A 20,782-nucleotide genomic window follows, 5' to 3' on the forward strand; every position below is an offset into this window, starting at 1 on the left:
AGATTTTACTTCGAGGAAATTTTCGTCAGTTTGGCTCAAATAAACTCATTAACAAGTCTCTACAGGTTTGGACATTTCTTACATCGACAGGCACCAGTTCTGGGTCCAGCGAACCAAATTCAAATCCCAGCTCTGCCACTTGTGGTGTGACCTCCGGCAAATCGCTTGTCCTCTCTGAACCTTAGGTCCTCCTCGATTAAACGGAGAGGTGGAGGTATACCTCCCAGGGAGTTCACGCCTCAACAAGATACTGTACTTGGATAACTACTCTGTACTAAGCACAGTGCTAGGACCTGGGACCTGGCGTGAACAAGACAGATGAGGTCTCTGGATTGTGGTGCTCATGTCTGATGGGGGAAGCCAACAGGAAATCAGACCAAGTCAGAAGGAGGCAATAATGAAGAAAATCAACAAACTGAGACGTGCTGGAAAGTGACCAAGGGGGCTGCTCTGGGTGGGGCAATCCAGGAGGGCCTCCCAGAGGAGGTCATCTGTAAGCGGAAACCTGACCTGGAGGCGTGAGCAGTGAATAAGGATCACCCTCCCCAGCCCCAAAGCCACACCAGGACTGGAAAGACCTAGCACAGGTTGTGGCAATCAAATGGCCTTAGAAGTGTGTCATTTTTGCTTCCTTCCTCAGACAAGCTGAGATACACAGATAAGCAGAAACTGTGAGGCAATTTTGGTCCGAGTCTGCGGGAAGCGGAAACCATCGCTGCTTGAGCCCAGGTGGTGATGAAATCTTGCCTGACACTCAAGCCAGAAACAGAAGCTGTGTTTTACTTGCCATGATAAAACTGGGCAAACCACGCAGCCCCTGCAGGCATGTCCAGTGGGAGCCAGGTCTGTAAATGTGGGTTGTCAGCTTCTTGGCAGTGGTACCAGGTGATCAAAGGAGCTGGCGTTGGGGGAGATAAGGTGCAAGGAAAACTTCCGCAACGTCCCGAGGACCCACCATAGTTGGCATCAACTTCCTCTGGAGGGGTTTTAGGGGCGGTGCCAGTTTTGAAAAGTAGCTTGACCACTCCCCGCCACTCAGAAGGGGGGACCTCAGGAGGGTCAACAGAGGCCATCCTCGTGGAAGGGAAAAGGGTGCTTCTCACTTAAAAATCAACAGAGGGGCCCTGACCAGTTTGGCTCAGTGGATAGAGCGTCGGCCTGCGGACTGAAGGGTCCCAGGTTCGATTCCGGTCAAGGTCATGTACCTTGGTTGCAAGCACATACCCAGTGGGGAGTGTGCAGGAGGCAGCTGATTGATGTTTCTCTCTCATCGATGTTTCTGACTCTCTATCCCTCTCCTTTCCTCTCTGTAAAAAATCAATAAAATATATATATTTTTAAAAATCAACAGAGGGGACCCCAAGGATGTTGCTCAAAAGGAGCAGAAGGAGACACGGAATTTTGCTCCCCATTTGGGTATCTGCTTAGCCAGCTGGCAAGGGGACCTCCCATGTCCAGAGGAGCTCGTCTGCGGGCACAGGTGCAACTGGCATTGACCCAGGTTGAGCCGATGGGCTGCATCAGGTGTCTTTGGCCACCTACCTGCAGCCTCTGTGAGTCAGTAAGTAGTGTTTGGTCAGTGGGAGGCCGATGCAGGCAATCGGAAGGGATTAGGGAAATGACATCTGTCCTCTGCCAAAGGCTACCTCCATGTTCAGCTACAGCTACTCCCTCTGTAGTCCAGGAACAGCTTGCTTCCTGGTCCCATTAGCCCGGGGGTGGTGGCAACCCTCAGCTGATGCCAGCCTCCTGCTGCACTAGCCTTGATGGTATCCTTGGCCCTGCCCACGCCTTTGTTAATGGCCCCTTCTTAAAACCTTTTGTTTATCTCATCTGACATAGCTGCCAGGACCTGGCCGTTACATTCCTCAAAGGGATGAAAATCCTAACCAAACCAGTTATTCAGGCGCTCATCGATGTTTGTCTAGGCACCGAAAAATCTGAAAAGGTACCTCCAATCCCTAGAATGGGAGGGGGAGAGAAAGGAACAATTTTTTCTTTAAAAAAAAAATGTTTTTATTGATTTCAGAGACAGGAAGGGACAAGGAGAGAGAGATAGAAACATCAATGATGAGAGAGAATCATTGATCGGCTGCCTCCTGCTCACCCCCTAAGGGATCTAGCCTGCAACCCAGGCCTGTGCCCTGACCAGGGAAACGAACCGGTGACCTCTTGGTTCACGAGTCGATGCTCAACCACTGAGCAACACCAGCCGGATGCAAATTTTTTAAAATGTCTGCACTTACCAATTGTTTCCTTTTCTTATAGAAAGTCTGCATAGCATTCTTAATTACAATTACTAATGTATGTAATTATAAATTACATTTTTTTAAAAAGAAAAATGTAGCACCATGCCTGGCATGTAGTAGGACTGAATATGTAGGCCTGTGAGAAGCCAGAGGACATTGTGGTTAAGAACAAGGACCCCAGGTGCCAGGGTGCAAGTCAGAACCAGCTGTGAATTGATGCAGGTCTCTTTACCTCTCTGTGTCTCCGTTTTCTCACCTGAAAAGGGGGGTAATGTCAAAGTGGCTGTGAAAATCAGGTGAGTTGAAACGAGCAAACTGCTTCAACAACAATCCTGACACAGAGTCGGTTCCAAGCCTGTATTTGCCATGGTTTTTCTTACTTTGTGGCAGAATGAGGATGTGGCCACCAGTTATGAGCTGTAGGTCCCTCTAGTATACATGTCAGAGATCTTACTGGCTGGGAACATCTCCCTTTTGCCCCTGACCCTTAGCAAGGAGGAGGATCCGGGAGGGGAACAAGCACTGGGCTTGGGGTCAGATGGCCCCGGGTTAAAGCCCAGCAGTGCCACTCTTCAGTTGTGTGACCTTGGGCAAGTGACTTGCCCTCTCTAAGCCTCCTGTTCCTCCTCGGTAAAAAGGCAATAATAAAAGGCTGTGGGGATTTAGAAGAGCAAGCCTACATGTGTGTATTAGTTTGGGTCACCCAGAAGCAAACTCTAATGCAAAGATTTGAGTGCAAATATTTGATTTGGAGGTGAAAAAGTAGTATATCCCCGAAAAAAGTGAAATTCTCAGTTATAACTATATGTTAAAACAAAATATATGTATCTATTGCTATAATGAAAACTTCAAAACAGGGGTGAGAGAAATCCAACAAGACCCAAATTAATGAAGAGACATACAATGTTCATGGATTGGAAGACTCAATACTGTTAAGATGTTAAGTCTCCTCAGACTGATCTATGGGCTTAAAGAAATTACAATCACAATCCTAGAAATAGATAAACTGATTATAAAATTTACATGAAAATACAAAAGACTTAAAGTAGCCAAAAAACTTAAAAAGAAAATAATGTGATTGAAGGATTCACATGACCCTTTCACAATGAGTCGGGTGTTTTTTTTTCTGAGCAGGATTCAAAGGTGGTTTCTTTCCTGGGTTCTTGTCCAGGTGGATTCAAAGAATGAAGCCACAGACAAAAGGTGCTAGGTGAAAAGGGTGGAAATTTATTGGAAACAAGAACAGACTGTCACGTAGGGAGGAGGTGTAGCCCACTGAGCTCCTTTTTCCTAAGGTTTATGAAGGCTGCAGTTCTTTGTTTCTTGGTGCTGCCTTCTAAATGGTAGAATATCAACATCAAAGCTCAAAACCCACGTGGTACCCCCTCTTCTTCTCCCCCTTCAGTGGTAGAATTCTCTATCTCTTGTGAAAATTTGTTTTCCTCTTTCTCCCATTTATCAGCATTTCTCTATCCTCTGTGAAAGTTTGTTTCCTCTTTCTCCCCATACCCTGTGGCTTGTCCCTGCCGGGGTTCTTGTCCCAGCATTAAGAAGGGTTCAGCAACTGGAGAAAGGATGTGCATAGATTAAGTAAGAGTCCAAAGGTGAAAGATAATTTTGAAAGGCATTGGGGGTCAGAGGAGCTTCAGCTAAAGAAGCTAAAGGTCTCCTTTTGACTCAGGACCCTTGCTTTTTATTAACACAATTTGTCCTAAGGCAAGGTGGAGATAATACACTTCAAAGGGTAGGGTATATAGAAGCATTGTCAGATTGGGGAATAGCCTACAGCTGTTCAGGTGTTTCCCAACAGGAGGCAATAACATGTAGATTAAGATGCCCTGAGCTATCTGGCAGCAAACAATCATCCTATTCAGGTTTGGGGGAAGTGCCCTCTAGCCACTCCAACAGGTAATTACATATGTGACTCAGCCCTTGTTGAGTCCCCAAGTTTCATCAACCTTTTGATAAAACTCTTGTAATTATGAATTGGCTTCCAGCAGTCCCTGTCTTCTGTGAGTGGATGTCTTCCTTTCCCCCTTATCCTGTGGCACCTTTTGTTCTCTGTGAATGTATGCCTTTTGGCAGCTCCAAGCCTTCAACCAACTGTACCTTCCTCCCCCATGGACCCCCTAATTCCTAAAACTTTCTAAACTTGCCTATTTTACCCCTAAAACTCCTTTCAGCAATCTATAATAATAAAAGGGTAATACACTAATTAGACCGGACATTCTTTCTGACGACCTTCCGGACGAAGCTGGGGTTGCAGGGAAGCCCGGGTCCCGGGTGCCTGCTGGTGGCCGGAGGGAAGGAAGGCCTACTCTTGCACAAATTTTGTGCATCAGGCCTCTAGTATACCATAAAACTACAGTAATCAGACAGTGTGGTATTGGTCAAAGATTAGACATATAAATCAATGGAACAGAAGAGTCCTGAAATAGACCTCCCCAAATTGATCAATTGATTTTTTTTAACATGCAAGGCAAATCAATGCACAAAGGATAGTCTTTTCAATATATGATACTAGAACAATATGTGAGAAAAGAGTCAACTCATAACTTATACAAAATTTAACTGAATATGGATCATAAAACTAAGTGATGTCAAAATCTAAAACTAAAAACTTTTAGAAGAAAAAATAGGGGAGAATATTTGTGATTTCGGGTTGGACAAACCGTTCTTATATTCAATACCATAAGCATAATCCATAAAAATAAAATATTGACAAATTGTACTTTATGCATTTTTTTAAATGTGCACTGTGAAAGAAATTTAAAATGATGTAATGATCAGGCACAGACCAGGGGGAAAAGACTTGCAAATCACACATCTGACCGAAGACTTGTATGCCAAAAATATAAAGAACTCTCCAAATCCTATGATAAAAAGGCAAACAATGCAAGGAAAATTAATGGGCAAAGATTTGAACAAGCATTTCACCAAGGAAGATACGTGGATGGCAGACAGGCACATGAATAAATATCCTGCATCGTTAATCATTAGGGGATGCACAATGCAATCACAGAGACATATCACAAGATAGCTGTGGGGGAAGCTGACAGCACTAACTGCCAGTGAGCTTGGAGCAACTACAATGGTCATACATTGCGGATGAGAATTCAAAATGGCACAGACACTTGGATGACAGTTGGGCCATTGCTTTTAATGTCAAACATGCACATATAATATGCCCCAGCCCTCCCACTCTAAGAACAACAAATACTTGTACACGAATATTCAGAGTAGTTTGTTATTGTTGTTGTTTTCATGAAAGCCCCAAACTGAAAATAATCCCCATGCCCTCCAACTGGTGGAAAAAGAGTGGCTCATCCATGTGCTGGAATATTACTTAGCAATGAAAAAAAAGTATTGAGAGTCGAAGCATAAATGAATCTCAAATGCATTGTTCTCAGTGAAAGAAAGACAGACTATAGGGATGAAGAACAGATCAGTGGCAGCCAGGGGTTGGGGGTAACTACGGTAGTGATGGTTGCACAATTCTAAGCACTTGTCAAAACTCAGAATTATACACCCAAGAGAGCAAATTTTACTTTTTGTAAATTTTGTAAATTACATACAATTTTAAGATGAGGCAGAGGGTAACTGAGCACATACATCATTTGCATAAACATACTATGAAATTATATACAAAAAGGACAGGTGTTTACCTACAGAAGAAACGGGGCAAACGAAGGACAGCTGGAGAACCAATGCTTTTCTCTGTGCATTTTTTTTCCATGAGTGAATGTATCCCCTGTCAATAATATTACATTTTAAAATACAGGCATCACCTGACAGTCTCATAGGGTGAGCCTAGTTCCTGATGTGATCTGATGTGCCTAAGGCTAAGACAAACCTTGTAAACCACATCCTTTGTAGGTTAAGATAGATCTCTGAAGCCACGCTGACCAAATTCACTCACTCACTGAGTGACCTTGAGCAAGGGAATTAATCTCTTGGGTCCATGAGGTCGGTGTGAGGGTGAAATCAATGTTCACCTGGGGGAGCTGATGTGTCACCTTCTCCCTTCTCAGCACTCCACTTCTATTAATAGGACCAAATCCTGCAGTGTCCGAGGAGTCGCCAGGCCATACATGTTTTATGAACGGTTTGTAACCACGTCCATATCTTACATGAATACATGTGTATCTATTGCTATAAAAATGTTATTTCATTGACAGTAACTCTGTATAATTGAGAATATCTTCAGTTATCTATGTGCATGAAGAGAATTCTTGAAAAGTGAGTCAAACTATTTTTATTAATATTTTATTTTATTTTATTTTCCCCATCACCATTTATCCTTTCTATGCCCTCTTTCACCTTCGCAATCATCACACTGTTGTCCATGTCCATGAGTTCTGTCTTTTTTTTCTTTTTTGTTCAATCTCTCCACCCACCCCCAACACCCTACCCCAACAGAGCTGTCTGCTGTCTCTATCTATGAGTCTGTCTCTATTTTGCTTGGTAGTTCAGTTTGTTCACTAAATTTCACACATGAGTGAAATCTCTGACTGGCTTATTTCACTTAGCATAATGTTCTCCAGGTTCATCCCTGCTATCACAAAGGATAGAATTTTCTTCCTTTTTACAGCAGAGTGGCGTTCCACTGGGTAAATGTTCCACAGCTGTTTTACCCACTCATCTACTTCAGCTGCTTCCAAATCTTGGCTGTTGTAAAGAACGCTGCGATGAACAGAGGGGTGCATACAGTATATTCTTTTGAATTCATGTTTCATATTTCTTCAGATAAATTCCCAGAAGTGGAATGGCTGGGCCATGAGGCAGTTCCATTTTTAATTTTTTGATGTAACTCCATCCTGCTTTCCACAGTGACTGCATCAGTCTGCATTCCCACCAACAAACTTTTAAATTATTCTCTAACATAATGCCACTTTTTGAAAAAAATAAAAAAGAATGGCTTGAACACTTAACACTTAAGAATTTATGTTATTATGTCATGGAAAGATGATTTAGTGTTATAGAAAGATGTTCACAATAGTAGATTAACAAAGGTGTACAAGTATGATAAAATAGCTTTTTGGTTTAAGATAAAATACACATAACTTAAAATATACCATCTTAACCATTATAAAGTGTACAATTTTGTGCATTTAGCCTATTCACAGTATAGTGCAACTACCATCGCTATGTAGCTCTAAGATGTTTTCATCACCTGAAAAGGAAACCCTGTCCCCATTAGCACTTACTTCTCATTATCCCACCTGGCCCCTGACAACCAACCATGTGCTTCCTTTCTCATTGACTCATCAGTATTCCTTGCTGTGAATGTACCACCTTTTGTTTATCCATTTACATGTTCATAGATATTTGGATTGTACGTATCCAACTTTAGGCAAATGTGAATGGTGCCACTATGAACATTCGTGTGCAAGCTTTTGTCTCAACACCCAATTTCTCTTTTTTCTTTTCTTTTCTTTTTTTTTTTTTTTTTTTTTTTACAAATGAAGATATGTTTCTATTGATTTTTTAGAAAAAGAGGAAGAGAGAGAGAGAGAAAGAGAGAAGCATCGATGTGAGAGAGAAATATCAATGGGTTTCTTCCCATTGGCTCCCTGACCAAGGATTGAACCCAAAACTTAGATATGTGTCCTCACCAGGAATTGAAACCACACACCTTTTGGTGTCCGCTCCAACCAACTGAGCCACCTGGCCACGGTTCAACACCCATTTTCAATTCTTTTGGGTATAAACCTGGACATGGGATTGGTGGATCATATGGTAATTTCAGGTTAAATTTATTGAGAAATCACCAAACTGTTTTCCATAGTGGCTGCATACATTCCCACTGGCAATGTATAAGGGTTTTAGTTACTCCACATCCTCGCTAACACTTGTTTTCCCTTTTTCAGATTCTTTCCGTCCTAGTGAGTGTGAAGGGGAATCACATTGTGGTTTTGATTTGCATTTTCTTATGACTAGTCATGTTGAGCATCTCTTTGAGTTCTTGTTAGCCAATGAAACAGAATTTTTAAACCGAAGATTACGTGTAAATGTAATACGTTTAGATGTAAATTAAGGGTTTACTTGTATAAGGATTACACATGTATAGATGTAATAAGCACATGTCAGATAATATTAACAGTGATTATTTTGACACTTGTGGATTAGTGCTATGAATATCATTTTTATTTCTTACTTTTTCTATTTGTATTTTCTTCCATGAAAATGTATCATTATAGGAATAAGAAAAATATTTTAATTAAGAACTCTAAAGGCAAAGAAAAGATGTGATTTTTCAGCTTCGATTATCTTACCTTATAATAGAGAAACATGCAAATTGACCGCACCTCCGCTATGCCCATGATTGGGCCAGCGGAGGCTGAGGGCGGGACTCCGGGTGGCCTGTCGACCGTTGATAAAATCAAGATGGCGGTGCCCAGTGGCCACGCCCGAGCCGCTGCTCCCCTGGGGTGCCTAGGGTGATCGGCACCCCGAGGGGGCGTGGCCGCGCCCGTGCCCGCTCCCCGGGGGTGCCTGGGGTGATCGGCACCCCGGGGGGGCGTGGCCGCGCCCGTGCCCGCTCCCTGGGGGTGCCTGGGGTGATCGGCACCCTGGGGGGGTGTGGCCGCGCCCGTGTGCCGCTCCCTGGGGGTGCCTGGGGTGATCGGCACCCCGGGGGGGCGTGGCCGCGCCCGTGCTGCCGCTCCCTGGGGGTGCCTGGGGTGATAGGCACCCGGGGGGGCGTGGCCACGCCCGTGCAGCTGCTCCCCGGGGGTGCCTGGGGTGATCGGCACCCCGGGGGGGCGTGGCCACGCCCGTGCTGCCGCTCCCCGGGGGTGCCTGGGGTGATCGGCACCCCGGGGGGGCGTGGCCGCGCCCCTGCTGCCGCTCCCCGGGGGTGCCTGGGGCGATTGGCACCCCGGGGGGGCGTGGCCGTGCCCGTGCCCGCTCCCGGGGGGTGCCTGGGGCGATCGGCACCCCAGGGGGCGTGGCATGGGGGCGTGGCCGCTCCCTGGGGGTGCCTGGGGCGATCCGTGTGAGAGGGATGTCCAACTGCAGGTTTAGGCCCGATTCCACAGGGATCGGGCCTAAACCTGCAGTTGGACATCCCCCGAGGGGTCCCATATTAGAGAGGGTGCAAGCTGGGCTGAGGGACACCCTCCCCAGTGCACGAATTTCGTGCACCGGGCCTCTAGTATTAAATATTTGGTCATGCCATGTTGCAGCCTTCCTTCCTTCCTTCCTTCCTTCCTTCCTTCCTTCCTTCCTTCCTTCCTTCCTTCCTTCCTTCCTTCCTTCCTTCCTTTTTTTCAGCCAGTAAGCCTGCCGGCTCCCAATCTGTGGGCCCTGAAGAGCTCTGACACTTGTACCCTGGACCCGCCCTCGCATCTCCCATCTCCTCCCCCACCAGAGAGGAGCAAGTCCTGGGGCGGCCGCTGTCCCAGGTGCTGAAGGAGTGCTCGCCCCGCCTCCCTTCCATCTTCCTCTCACTATTGCGGACCCATGAGACCTCCATTTCCCAGAACATCTACCAGTGCTTGGCAAACCGCGGCTCGCGAGCCACATGCGGCTCTTTGGCCCCTTGAGTGTGGCTCGGCGCTAGAACCACTTCTTCAAAATAGACTCGCCCAGGCCATAAACCGACTTCTACACATGGGCCACGAAGTTTCAATCGCACTGTACGTGCGTGCCCACACGTGGTATTTTGTGGAAGAGCCACACTCAAGAGGCCAAAGAGCCGCATGTGGCTCGCGAGCCGCGGTTTGCCGACCACTGATCTAGGCCAAAATAAAGTCCAGGTCATGCCTCCTGTGGGAAAAAAGAAAAGTGCTTTTTCCAGTTCCTAGCTTCAGACCAGCTTCACATCAAAGACTCTTGTAAATTTACTGAATCTTCTAATGATAGTTTTCTTTACCAGTAGTTGCCACATTTCCAAAAACTTAAATTTAACTATTGTGACTTTAAAAGAATTCAAATGTTGGGATGTGATGCAAAAAGAGAGAAAAGGGAGGAAGTTAGTCCTCACGAAGGACTGAAGCTTACCTCGTGTTGTTGTGCTTAGTTATTCAATGTCCAAAACAGGGCGATCAAGTGGCTATTGTTATACTAGAGGCCCGGTGCATGGATTCGTTCACATTGAAAGGAAATTAATTAGAAGGTGGCCAGCGGGGCAGGACTGGGAGAGACGGGCCAGACATGCCCTGAAGCCAACCTCCTGCCGTCCCTCCCCCGGGGCTCAAAGGGCATCTGCAGAGTGACCAGGGTCCCTCTGGCAGGTGGGGTCCCTCGGCCTGGCCTGTGGGGATCAGGCCAAAACCAGCTCTCCAACACCCCCCAAGGGGTCCTGGATTGTGAGAGGATGGTTCTTGGGTGATGCACCCTGGAATCGGGCTCCCTCCTCTCTGATTCTGGGTGCGTCACCCAAGAACCACAGCTGCCAAGTCACTGCAGCTCAGCAGCTCCTACATTGAGCATCTGCCCCCTAGTGGTCAGTGCACATCATAGCTACCGGTCAGACGGTCAGACGGTCACTTAGGCGTTTATATAGATAGTAAAGGAACTGAGGCTTAGAGGGAGAAATGATGTTCCCCAAGCCAAACAGCTAGTAAACAGCAGACTGGGATTGTGACCTTGGGAGCACAACTCCAGGGCGTGGTGGATCCAGGGTCATCGGACCCTGACTGTTCCAGCTACCTGCTCCACCTTCGTTAAAGAGTCGTCCTGTCCTCATGATCCAAGATGGAGCTCCAGCACCCCATCAAGGCTCCAAGCAGCAGGAGGGGGAAGGGGAAGGACTGGGCAGAGACAGTGTTCCAGATTTTCCTTAAGGAAGGCTTCCAGAATGACCACATAATCTTTGATTTCTCCATATGGGACAGGACATGGCCATTTAACCAATCCAGCTTCAAGAAAAGCTTTCAACAATAACCTATACTTCAGCCTGTCATCCACCTGGCTAAAAACTAAGGATTCCAAGAGGGTAGAAGTGGATATCAGGATACACAATTAGCCATCTCAGAGACAGTCCATCCTGTTGACTATCAAAACATGCAGTGTGGCCCTAGCCGGCTTGGCTCAGTGGTTAGAGCTTTGGGTGCAGAGCAAAGGGTTTGATTCTGGTCAAGTGCACACACCTGGATTGCAGGCTCGAGCCCTGGTCAAGGCATCTGTGGGAGGCAACCAACTGATGTGTTTCTTTCATATTGATGTTTCTCTCTCTCTCTCTGTCCCTTCTCCTTCCTCTATCCTCTCTAAAAATAAATGGAAAAAAATATCCTCAGGTGAGGATTAACAACAACAAAAACATCCATTGTGTGTCATTCTTCCTATACAAGGAACACACAACATTCCCAAGGGAGTCAACCCCATCCACCTACTCCCTCCATTTGTCTCAAAGTCCAGCATCTTGGGGTGACGTGCAGTCCTCTCCCTTAAATCCTGATGTGGGCTTTAGCAGTCTGCAACTCTATACACCTAAAGACAATTATCACCCTGAAGTAATAACTGGATCATGACTATTTAAAATCCCAATTGAGACTTCTCTCTGTTTCTATTAATGGCAAGCTAGGTTATTTGGATCAAACTTTCAGCTTTTTAAAAAAACAACTCTTAATGCTGGGTACTTTTTCAATTTCTTATATGAGTAAGTGACATGAAAAGATGGTAAAGAGGTATAAAGACACTGCTAAATGAAGATGGAAACCTAGAGATAAAATGAACATCAATTATACTTTTGTTCTGGAAGCATTTCCCGTCAGGAAAATGTGAAATTCTGTTTTGATTATCTGGTGGGGAAGAAAATCAAAGTCTGGGATTGCATAAGAAGGGGAAATTGTAAGAAGACTCTCCTCACAAAGTGGAGACCTCAAAAAACTACACCTCTTAGGGTGAGAGCAGACAGAAATGAAAGAACCAGCAAGTGCCTTAGTAACCTTGGGTATAGAAGTCTTGAACTTCATCCTATATAATAAAAGTCTAATATGCTAAGAGTATGGTCATCCGTTCAACCAATCAAAGAGTAATATGCTAATGATATGCTAAGGGCTCTCAACCACTCTCTATGACATGCACTGACCACCAGGGGGCAGACGCTCTGACTGGTAGGTTAACTTGCTGCTGGTGTCTGGCCAATCGGGACTGAGCAAGACAGGCCAGACATGCCCTGGAGCCCTCCTGAGGTCCCTCCCTGGCTGGCCAACCTCCCTCATCCCTCCCCACCCCGATCTTGCATGATCTTGCACCCGTGGGGTCCCTCGGCCTGGCCTGCACCCTCTCACAATCTGGGACCCCACGAGGGATGTCGGAGAGCCAGTCTTGGCCCGATCCCACAGGTCAGGCTGAGGGACCCCACTGGTGCACAAATTCGTGCACCGGGCCTCTCGTTTAACATCATCCTCAACCAGCAGGGCTCCCAGGATTCTTCTCACACAAAGCTGCCTTCTCCAAATTCTACAAATGTTATTTCAAACATGATAGCCATTGTCCAGGAAAAGATAACTAGACACACAAGAATACTGACCCTACGCTTGAAAATCAGCAGAAACAACGGACAATATGACAGATACAGTTATTGCAATGATCAGGCACAAACGATAAGGCAATCCGGCTTGTTATATTTAAGTAAACATTGTAACAGAGTAACCATAGAGACATTGCGGATGATTCTGAGGTGAGGAAGGACTGGGTATGTTAGGAGATCAGAACTGAGGTCAGAGTGGCCATTGTGTGTAGTGTCACGTTGGGTTCTCCTGTGTGACTCAGGGCCCCCAATGTGCCCCTGGGATCCGTCCTTCAACCTGGTTCCTTCCTGCTCAAACACCTCCCGGGGCTCCCCATGACCCACGCCGTACAGTCCATGCTTGGGCTCAGGCAGAACCCGGGATTCGTGTGGGCCCTGTGGTCTGCTGGGGACACCAGACCCCCTCCGCCCAGCCCCGCCCACTCCCTGGGTCCCGCAGGCCCTGGCGCCCGCTGCAGACTCTCAGTGGGGCTGCGGCAGAGGTGACAGCACGGTGTTTTCCTGGGAACCTGCAAGGGGAGGTGTGTGGGGTCTGGGTGGGCCGGCGCTCAGCGGCTCCACCCGCAGCCAAAGGCCGCCCTCGGCGCGCAGGATGAGCTCGGGCTTCCTGCGCGGCTCGGCCTCCTCGCACAGGACGCGGAAGCGCAGCAGCGTGAGCGCCAGGACCACCTTCATCTCGGCCATGGCGAACGTCTGCCCGATGCAGTTCCTGTGGGCGACGGGGGAGGGAGAGGGCTCAGATGGTGTCCGGGACCCCACCTCCGCCTGCAGGGATAAAGAAGGGGGCTAACCGCGTCTGGGAACCTCACCACCCACAGGCCACCCTCCCCCCCCTCCCTTCCCCCTCCCCGGACACCCGCTGGCCTCACCTGGGCCCCACTGAGAAGGGAATAAATGCCAGAGGTGACCTCTTCTGGGGTGTTTCTGGGTCGAAGCGGAAGGGGTTGTACACCTGGGGGCGAAGAGGGGCAGGCTGCTGGATGGGGTTTCTCGGGACACCCGGACATCCCCAGAAAAGGCACGTGGATACAACGGATGGGGCATGTCCGATGTCCCGGGTCCGGATCCCTCCCCATCACCAGGTCCCAGGATGGAAGGGGGAGGGGCAGCACCTCAGGGTTCGGCCAGACTGACGGGTTGTGATGAACCCCGAAGATGCTGATGACACAGATGTTTCCTATGCGGGGGAGGAGGGGGCAGTCAGAACCAGGCCCTCGCTGGTGGGTCCTCCACCCTCCTCCCCCTGTCACCGCCAGCACCTTTGGGGATGACCCGGCCATCAGGAAGCAAGACGTCCTGGGTGCAGCAGCGGGAGATGACGGTGACCGGGGGGTGCAAGCGCAGGCTCTCCTTGATGCACATGGTCAGGAAGGGCAGCTGGGCCAGGTCGTCCCTAAGGAACCCACACAGTTATCCACTCACAGCAAAACCAGACACCCCAGCCCTCCTGCCCCCGGAGATCCCTCTCCACCTCACTCCTAGACCAAAATAAATTCCAGGTGAACCACAAACATAAGCATCAGAAAGTCGAAATCACAAAAGTTGCTAAGGAAAATGTGGGCTGGCCCGGCCGGCGTGGCTCAGTGGTTGAGTGTTGACCTATGAACCAGAAGGTCACGGTTGGATTCCCGGTCAGGGCACATGTCTGGGTTGCGGGCTCCATCCCCAGTGTGGGGTGTGCAGGAGGCAGCTGATCAATGATTCTCTAATCATTGATGTTTCTCTCTCTCTCCCTCTCCCTTCCTCTCTCTGAGAAATCAATTAGAAAATTTATTTTTTTAAAAAAAAGAATAGCCCTAGCCAGCTTGGTTCAGTGGATAGATCCTCAGCCTGCGGACTGAAGGGTCCCAGGTTCGATTCCAGCCAAGGGCACATGCCTGGGTTGTGGGCTCAATCCCCAGTGGGGAGTGTGCAGGAGGCAGCTGATCAATAATTCTCTCTCATCATTGATGTTTCTGTCTCTCCCTCCCTCTCCCTTCCTCTGAGAAATCAATTAAAAAATTTATTTAAAAAAAAAAAAAAAGAATAGCCCTAGCCAGCTTGGTTCAGTGGATAGATCCTCAGCCTGCGGACTGAAGGGTCCCAGGTTCGATTCCAGCCAAGGGCACATGCCTGGGTTGTGGGCTCAATCCCCAGTGGGGAGTGTGCAGGAGGCAGCCGATCAATAATTCTCTCTCATCATTGATGTTTCTGTCTCTCTCCTTCTGCCTTCCTCTCTGAAATCAATAAAGAAATATATTTTTTCCAAAAAAAAAAGAATAAGAATAATAAAGACAATGTAGGCTAGTATTTTTAGAACCATTTTTGAGCAAAATACAACATTCACATGGTATTCTTAAAAGCATTAGTACATTTGCATAAGAAACTTTTTAAATTATATCATTACCTTAGAGCAAAACACATCTCTCTATGATGGACTTTAAGGTTATTTGAATAACTAAGATCCACTCCATACTCTAAGGTTGGATGACCTACTATGAAAGTGTCAATTCCATCCAAGTGAATCAATATATTTCATGCAATCTGATAAAAATCTACTTGTGGTTTTTTGGGGGGGAACTTGGTTGTTATTCAATTTGAAAGAATTAAAGTTCATTAAGAGCTAGGTGAATTTAAAAATAAAAGATCCAAGAAAGAGAACTCAATCTACCAGATATTAAAATCCATCACAAAAACGCAGTAATAAAAAACAAAACAAAACACCAGTGTGGTATTGTTGCAAGAACAGGAAATGCCCATGGGACAGAATAGAGAGCTCACAAATCAATAAGTGAAATTTTAGCACCTGGTAAAGGAGGCCTCACAATTCCCTGGGCAATAGATGGATGTTTGATAGAAGGTGCTCAGACAACCAATGATGTGGAAATGAAATGAACCAAATCCTCATCTACTCCCTATACAAGGTGATGAGCATGTTAACTAACCTTATTGTACTCATTGTGCAATCCTATATAATAAAAGCCTAATATGCTAAGTGACAATCCAGGGTCAACCGGCTGGCCGTTCAACCAATCAAAGAGTAATGTGCTAATGATATGCTAAGGCCACTCAACCGCTCGTTATGACGTGCACTGACCACCAGGGGGCAGACGCTCCACCCTAGCTTGCTGCTGGGGTCCAGCCAATCAGGACTGAGCGAGACAGGCCGGACACACCCTGGAGACCTTCCTCAGTCCCTCCCAGCTGGCCAACCTCCCACAGTCTCTCCCTGGCTGGCCAACCTCCCGCATCCCTCCCCGGCCCCGATCATGCAGCAGTGGGGTCCCTTGGCCTGGCCTGCACCCTCTCACAATCCAGGATCCCTCAGGAGATGTCGGAGAGCCGGTTTCGGCCCGATCCCGCAGGCCAGGCCAAGGGACCCCACTGGTGCACGAATTCGTGCACTGGGCCTCTAGTATACACATAAATCATCACATTGTACACCTTGAACTTACTAGTACACAGTGTTATATGTCCATTATATCTCCATAAAGCTGGGAGGAAAAAAAAAGATGTAGGCTTATATTCACTGTAAACCATTTTGTACTATTTGAGTTTCACCAAGTACATAATCTTTTGAAGTTGGGAGAAAAACATTTCTCCACCTCACAGGACTGCTGTGCTGAGCAAAGCCTTGAGGTTGAGGATACTGCCTCAAAAATGTTTGTCCCGTCTAATAGCTCCTTTCCATCCTTCAGCCCTTGGCCTAGAATCTGACCCCGGACCCCCAGGGCCCGGCTCGTCCCCTCCAGTTTGCCCCTGTAGTTGCAGAGAGATATTTCTAAGGCCCACATCTGACCTGTCTCTCCACTGCTCAAACATCTCCCATGGCTCCCCATTGCCCTATGTTAGTCATGGCTCGCCCTTCAAGAAAGAGTCTGCTTTACAGCTTCGAGAACAGCTAGCCGACAGCCTCAAGCTGTAGGGTCTCTGGGCCCTGCTGCAGCATTCACACCAAGGCCACACTTACCTGGGCAGCCCCTGGCCAATGACTGAGCAGGTAGCTACTGCTGCCTGACCAATGAGACTCTAATGGCAGCATCCCTGCCCACTTTTACCTTTTATCCAACATTGACTTCCCAAAGAATTGAAGTAACACCCCATTGGACACCCTTAACATAGTTTCCAAAGCACTCCAAGGGGGGCTCCCATTACCAGTTCAGCCTCATCAGGAGTCCCTCTATGTCACAAGGATCCAGCCACCTCTACCCGTCCCCCCACTCCCCAAACCAATATGCCAGGCTCACTCCTGCATGCTTCTGCCCTGGCCTTTGCACAAGCTGTCCCCCTGGCCGGGACCACTGTTCACTCGATGTGGTGAATTCGTATTTGTTGTTGCACAACCCAGTTTCACCTGCTTTTCTCCCAGCCCCAGCCGTGCCCAGGTAGGACTCAGGTGGGACTAGACACTGAGTTGGGAAAGGACAGGCGGTGTGGACGTGTTTCCTGAATGAAAACATGGGTGATTTTTGCCCCTAAAGATTTCTTGGGAATCCCTGGAATAGACGATTAGGTGGGGGATTCAAGAAAAGAGCAAAAATTAAGGGGAGTTGAGGTCTTGCAACTTCAGGCAGAAATGCAAGGGAAGGGAGGGGAAGTTCATTTACTGAACACCTGCTGGGTAGCATCTGTTTTACACACTGTTGCAATTCTCCAAGCAGCCCTGTGGGGGAGACATTCTCTCTCTCTCTCTCTCTCTCTCTCTCTCTCTCTCTCTCTCTCTCACACACACACACACACACACACACACACACACACACACACACACACACATTACAGAGGCGAAAAGTAGCATTGAGAAAAGGAAACTGATTTTATTAAAGTCACATAGCAAGTTAGTGGGGCAATAAATGTGGACACTCAGATCTTTCTGTCCTTTCTTTTTCCCTGCTATCCAAGCTGGGTACCAGACCCTGCCTCTGGACTCTGCTTCCATTCCCACTAAATGGGAGGACACAGTGACAGAATCAACAAAAAGGTCTTCCCTCTTCCCCGCTTTGGGGCCAGAGCCTCTGAGAGGGGCTCAGGAAGAGGCCAGGAGGACCCGCACTCACCATTCAATCTCTTGAGGCTCACGGTCGCCCAGGAGTTGTTGCACCTCCTGCCGGCAGCGCTCCTGGTATTCTGGGTGCCTTGCGAGGTTGTACAGGACCCAGGAGAGGCCGCTGGCTGTGGTGTCATGGCCTGGGAGGCAGTCAGACGGGCTTGGGTCTCTGGGCTACTGCAGCACCAGAGGGTGGGCCGTGCCCTCATATTAAGGCCCTCGGGGAGGGTGGGGAGGATGGGGCAGGGTGGGGTGAACCAGGGCCCACCTGCCACGTCCCTGGGATGGAGAGACCCCTCCCCTGCTGGAATCCCACACTAGGACCCTTACCTTCAAACATGAAGGTATCAGCCTCAGCTCGGATGTCCTCATCTGACAGCCCCTTCCCATTTTCATCCTTGAGAAAGGGCAACATGCCTCAAGTCACACGGGCTCTGCGGATGTGTGTCTAACCTGAAATAGCCCCTGAAGGTCCATCATCCACGCAGGATCCTTCCCTCTTCCTCTCCACAGCACACCCCACACGTTTTCTCTCTGGCCTCCGGCCTCCTGTGTACTCCTTCCAGACAGCCTTCTGCCGTCACGTTTACAGCTTATCTCTAACCCCTTCCTCCCTTCCTCAAGCACCCTCCGTGGCTCCGCCGTGCCCTCTGCTTCAAGTCTGAGTTCTTCCATCGGACATTTGAAATCAATGTCCGTTCCACCTCTTGAATTCGGATCCCAGAGAAGCCCACCTTGGCCAGCAGGAGCACATCAATGAAGTCCAAAGTCTTGGCCTTGGCCTTGGCTTTGAGAAAGGCGTGAGAACCCTGACTCATGAGGATGCGCCGCCGCTCCCGGATGACGGCGTCCGTGAACTTGTGTACCAGTTCGCAAGCCCTGCGGAAGCGCCACCCGTCGGGAGTGAGGTAGTACAGGAAATCCAGGTGCAAGAATATCTGCTGGGCCCGCTTTGTCACAAGGGCGCTGAGCTCCAAGATGGCAGCAATATATTCGCTGGGATTCCTGCAGGACCAGGCCAGAAAAAGCAGCTCCTTAGCACACATGAAACCCCGGGAGGCCCTCCCAGCCAGACCCCAAGACCACGTTCACTCCAGAAAAGGATGCCCTCCCAACATGCTTCTATCTCTATGAGCTGCCTCATGTCCTAGACCCCAAGGCAAAGCTTAGGAATCATGCTCATCTCCTCTCTTCCGATGCAACATCTGGCCCTGCCCATTCCGGTTTCCCTCAGATATGCCCCATTTTCTCCACCAAGCTCCATTCTCCTGTCCATGGTCTCCTTGCATCCTGTGTCTACAGAACAGTCAACAATCTCTAGAGTCAGATGTCTAAGCTCAGCTTTGACCACAACTCTCATCTGTTCAAACACCTCCCATGGATCCCTGGATATCTCAGGATATATAAAGCTCATACCTATTTGCCTAGCTTTTGAATGTCATTAAGATCCAGCCCCTGCCACGCGCTCCAACCTCATTTCCAAGATGTCTCCTCACTGTTTCACACACTCTGCTCATTCCAGACTCCTGGCCTTTATCAAATGGTTCTATCTACCTGAAGGGATCACGCTTTCTCATTCCCCTTCCCCTTGTCCTTCAATGTCCAGCCCTGACCCACCTCCTCCAGGAAGGCCCTTATGATTGCCCTGGTCAGTACCCACTCCATCTACTACTCCCTTGGGCCCGTGGCTCATGCTCCCAGGCTCTGGGAAGAGACTCACTCCTGGCAATTGCTGTCAAAACTGAAGACACATTTCTGCAGACTGTCCAGGGTCATGAGGCTGATGTGCTCAAACATGTCCAGACGGGTGCTGCCCTCTGAGGCCAGGCGCTTCCACTTGGCCTGGACAGAGAAAGGACATAGAGCTGAGGCTTCCCTGAGCCCTTCCCCAACCCAGCCACCTGGATGGAGCCCCAAGATCCTGCTTCTTGGTCCTCTGCCCCAGGCACCCATCCCCAGGGAGGACCAGGCTTGAGTAAGAGTGACTCCATGGCTGGGAGTCAGGATACTTGGGTTCAAGATCATTGTCTTTGTCTAGGCTCTACCTGTCAAATCTTCAGTAAATTTAAGACAACCTGTTTTTGTGTCAGACAAACCAGCTTAAAATTATATATATATATATATATATATATATATATATATATATATATATATATATATATTATTGATTTCAGAGAGGAAGGGAGAGGGAGATAGAAACATCAATGATGAGAGAATCATTGATCAGCTGCCTCCTGCACACCCAACACTGGGGATCAAGCCCACAACCCAGGCATGTGCCCTGATCAGGAATCAAACTGGGACCTCCTGGTTCATAGGTCGACACTCAACCACTGAGCTTGGTCGGGCTAGCTTAAAATTCTTGATCCACCACTCATAGCTCACTTACTAGCTTTGTGAATTTGGGCAACTCCATAATCTCTCTGACCTTCTGTTTCATCATCTGTAAAGTGGTCATAATAATCATCTCTACCTCGTATGGTTGTTAAAATTAAATTATACAACATATGCAATGGAATTGGCTCATCATTTTTGGTATTCAGTAAGTGTGAAATAGCTGTTAGCTATCAATATCATCTTCATCATTATCATAGTGGTAGGTGACTGCAAAAAAAGTTTCCCTTTCTTTGTTCCTCCCTATATCTTCATCCTTTGCAATGAGACACTGCAGTTCTTCCATTAGGAGGGAGAACCTCTTGAATCTGAGCTGGATGTGGGACTTGCTTCAGCCAACAGAAGAAGATGGAAATGATGGTGTGCTGATGCTGAAACTAGGCTTCAAGAAGTACTACATGTTTCTGCTTGTTCTCTTGGAATGCAGTCTCTAGTGAGCTAGCCTACTAGAAAATGAAAGGCAAATGCCATCCTAGACCAGCCAACAGCAAGTTAAGCCCCAAACATGTGACAGAGCTGAGCCTGGATCAGCAGAACTGTCTACTGAACCCAGCCATGACCACAGACACTGTGTGATTCCAGCTCAGACAAGAACTACTCAACTGACCCATCATCTCATGAGCAATAACAAATTTT

At 48.0% G+C, this 20,782-nt stretch overlaps 1 protein-coding gene across 2 annotated transcripts in view; it reads right to left on the reverse strand.

Annotated features, from left to right (window-relative positions):
• The window catches only part of LOC307099276 (cytochrome P450 4F2-like), a 49,202-nt gene that overhangs the window by 20,582 nt on the left and 7,838 nt on the right, over window positions 1-20,782 (reverse strand). The window contains exons 6-13 of one of the 2 annotated variants that reach the window (XM_079770620.1): window positions 19,473-19,594; window positions 18,487-18,757; window positions 18,083-18,149; window positions 17,763-17,892; window positions 13,989-14,122; window positions 13,842-13,906; window positions 13,599-13,681; window positions 13,064-13,438 (exon numbers count right to left, since the gene is read on the reverse strand). In XM_079770620.1, coding sequence (XP_079626746.1) covers window positions 13,192-13,438; window positions 13,599-13,681; window positions 13,842-13,906; window positions 13,989-14,122; window positions 17,763-17,892; window positions 18,083-18,149; window positions 18,487-18,757; window positions 19,473-19,594 — 1,119 coding nt within the window. In that variant the 3' untranslated portion in view covers window positions 13,064-13,191. Of the gene's footprint in view, window positions 13,439-13,598; window positions 13,682-13,841; window positions 13,907-13,988; window positions 14,123-17,762; window positions 17,893-18,082; window positions 18,150-18,486; window positions 18,758-19,472; window positions 19,595-20,782 lie in introns of those variants that run through there. The other variant, XM_079770622.1, reaches the window with a different exon arrangement.

The sequence above is a fragment of the Cnephaeus nilssonii genome, assembly GCF_951640355.1.
Source record: "Cnephaeus nilssonii genome assembly, chromosome: 5".
Lineage (NCBI taxonomy): Eukaryota > Metazoa > Chordata > Mammalia > Chiroptera > Vespertilionidae > Cnephaeus > Cnephaeus nilssonii.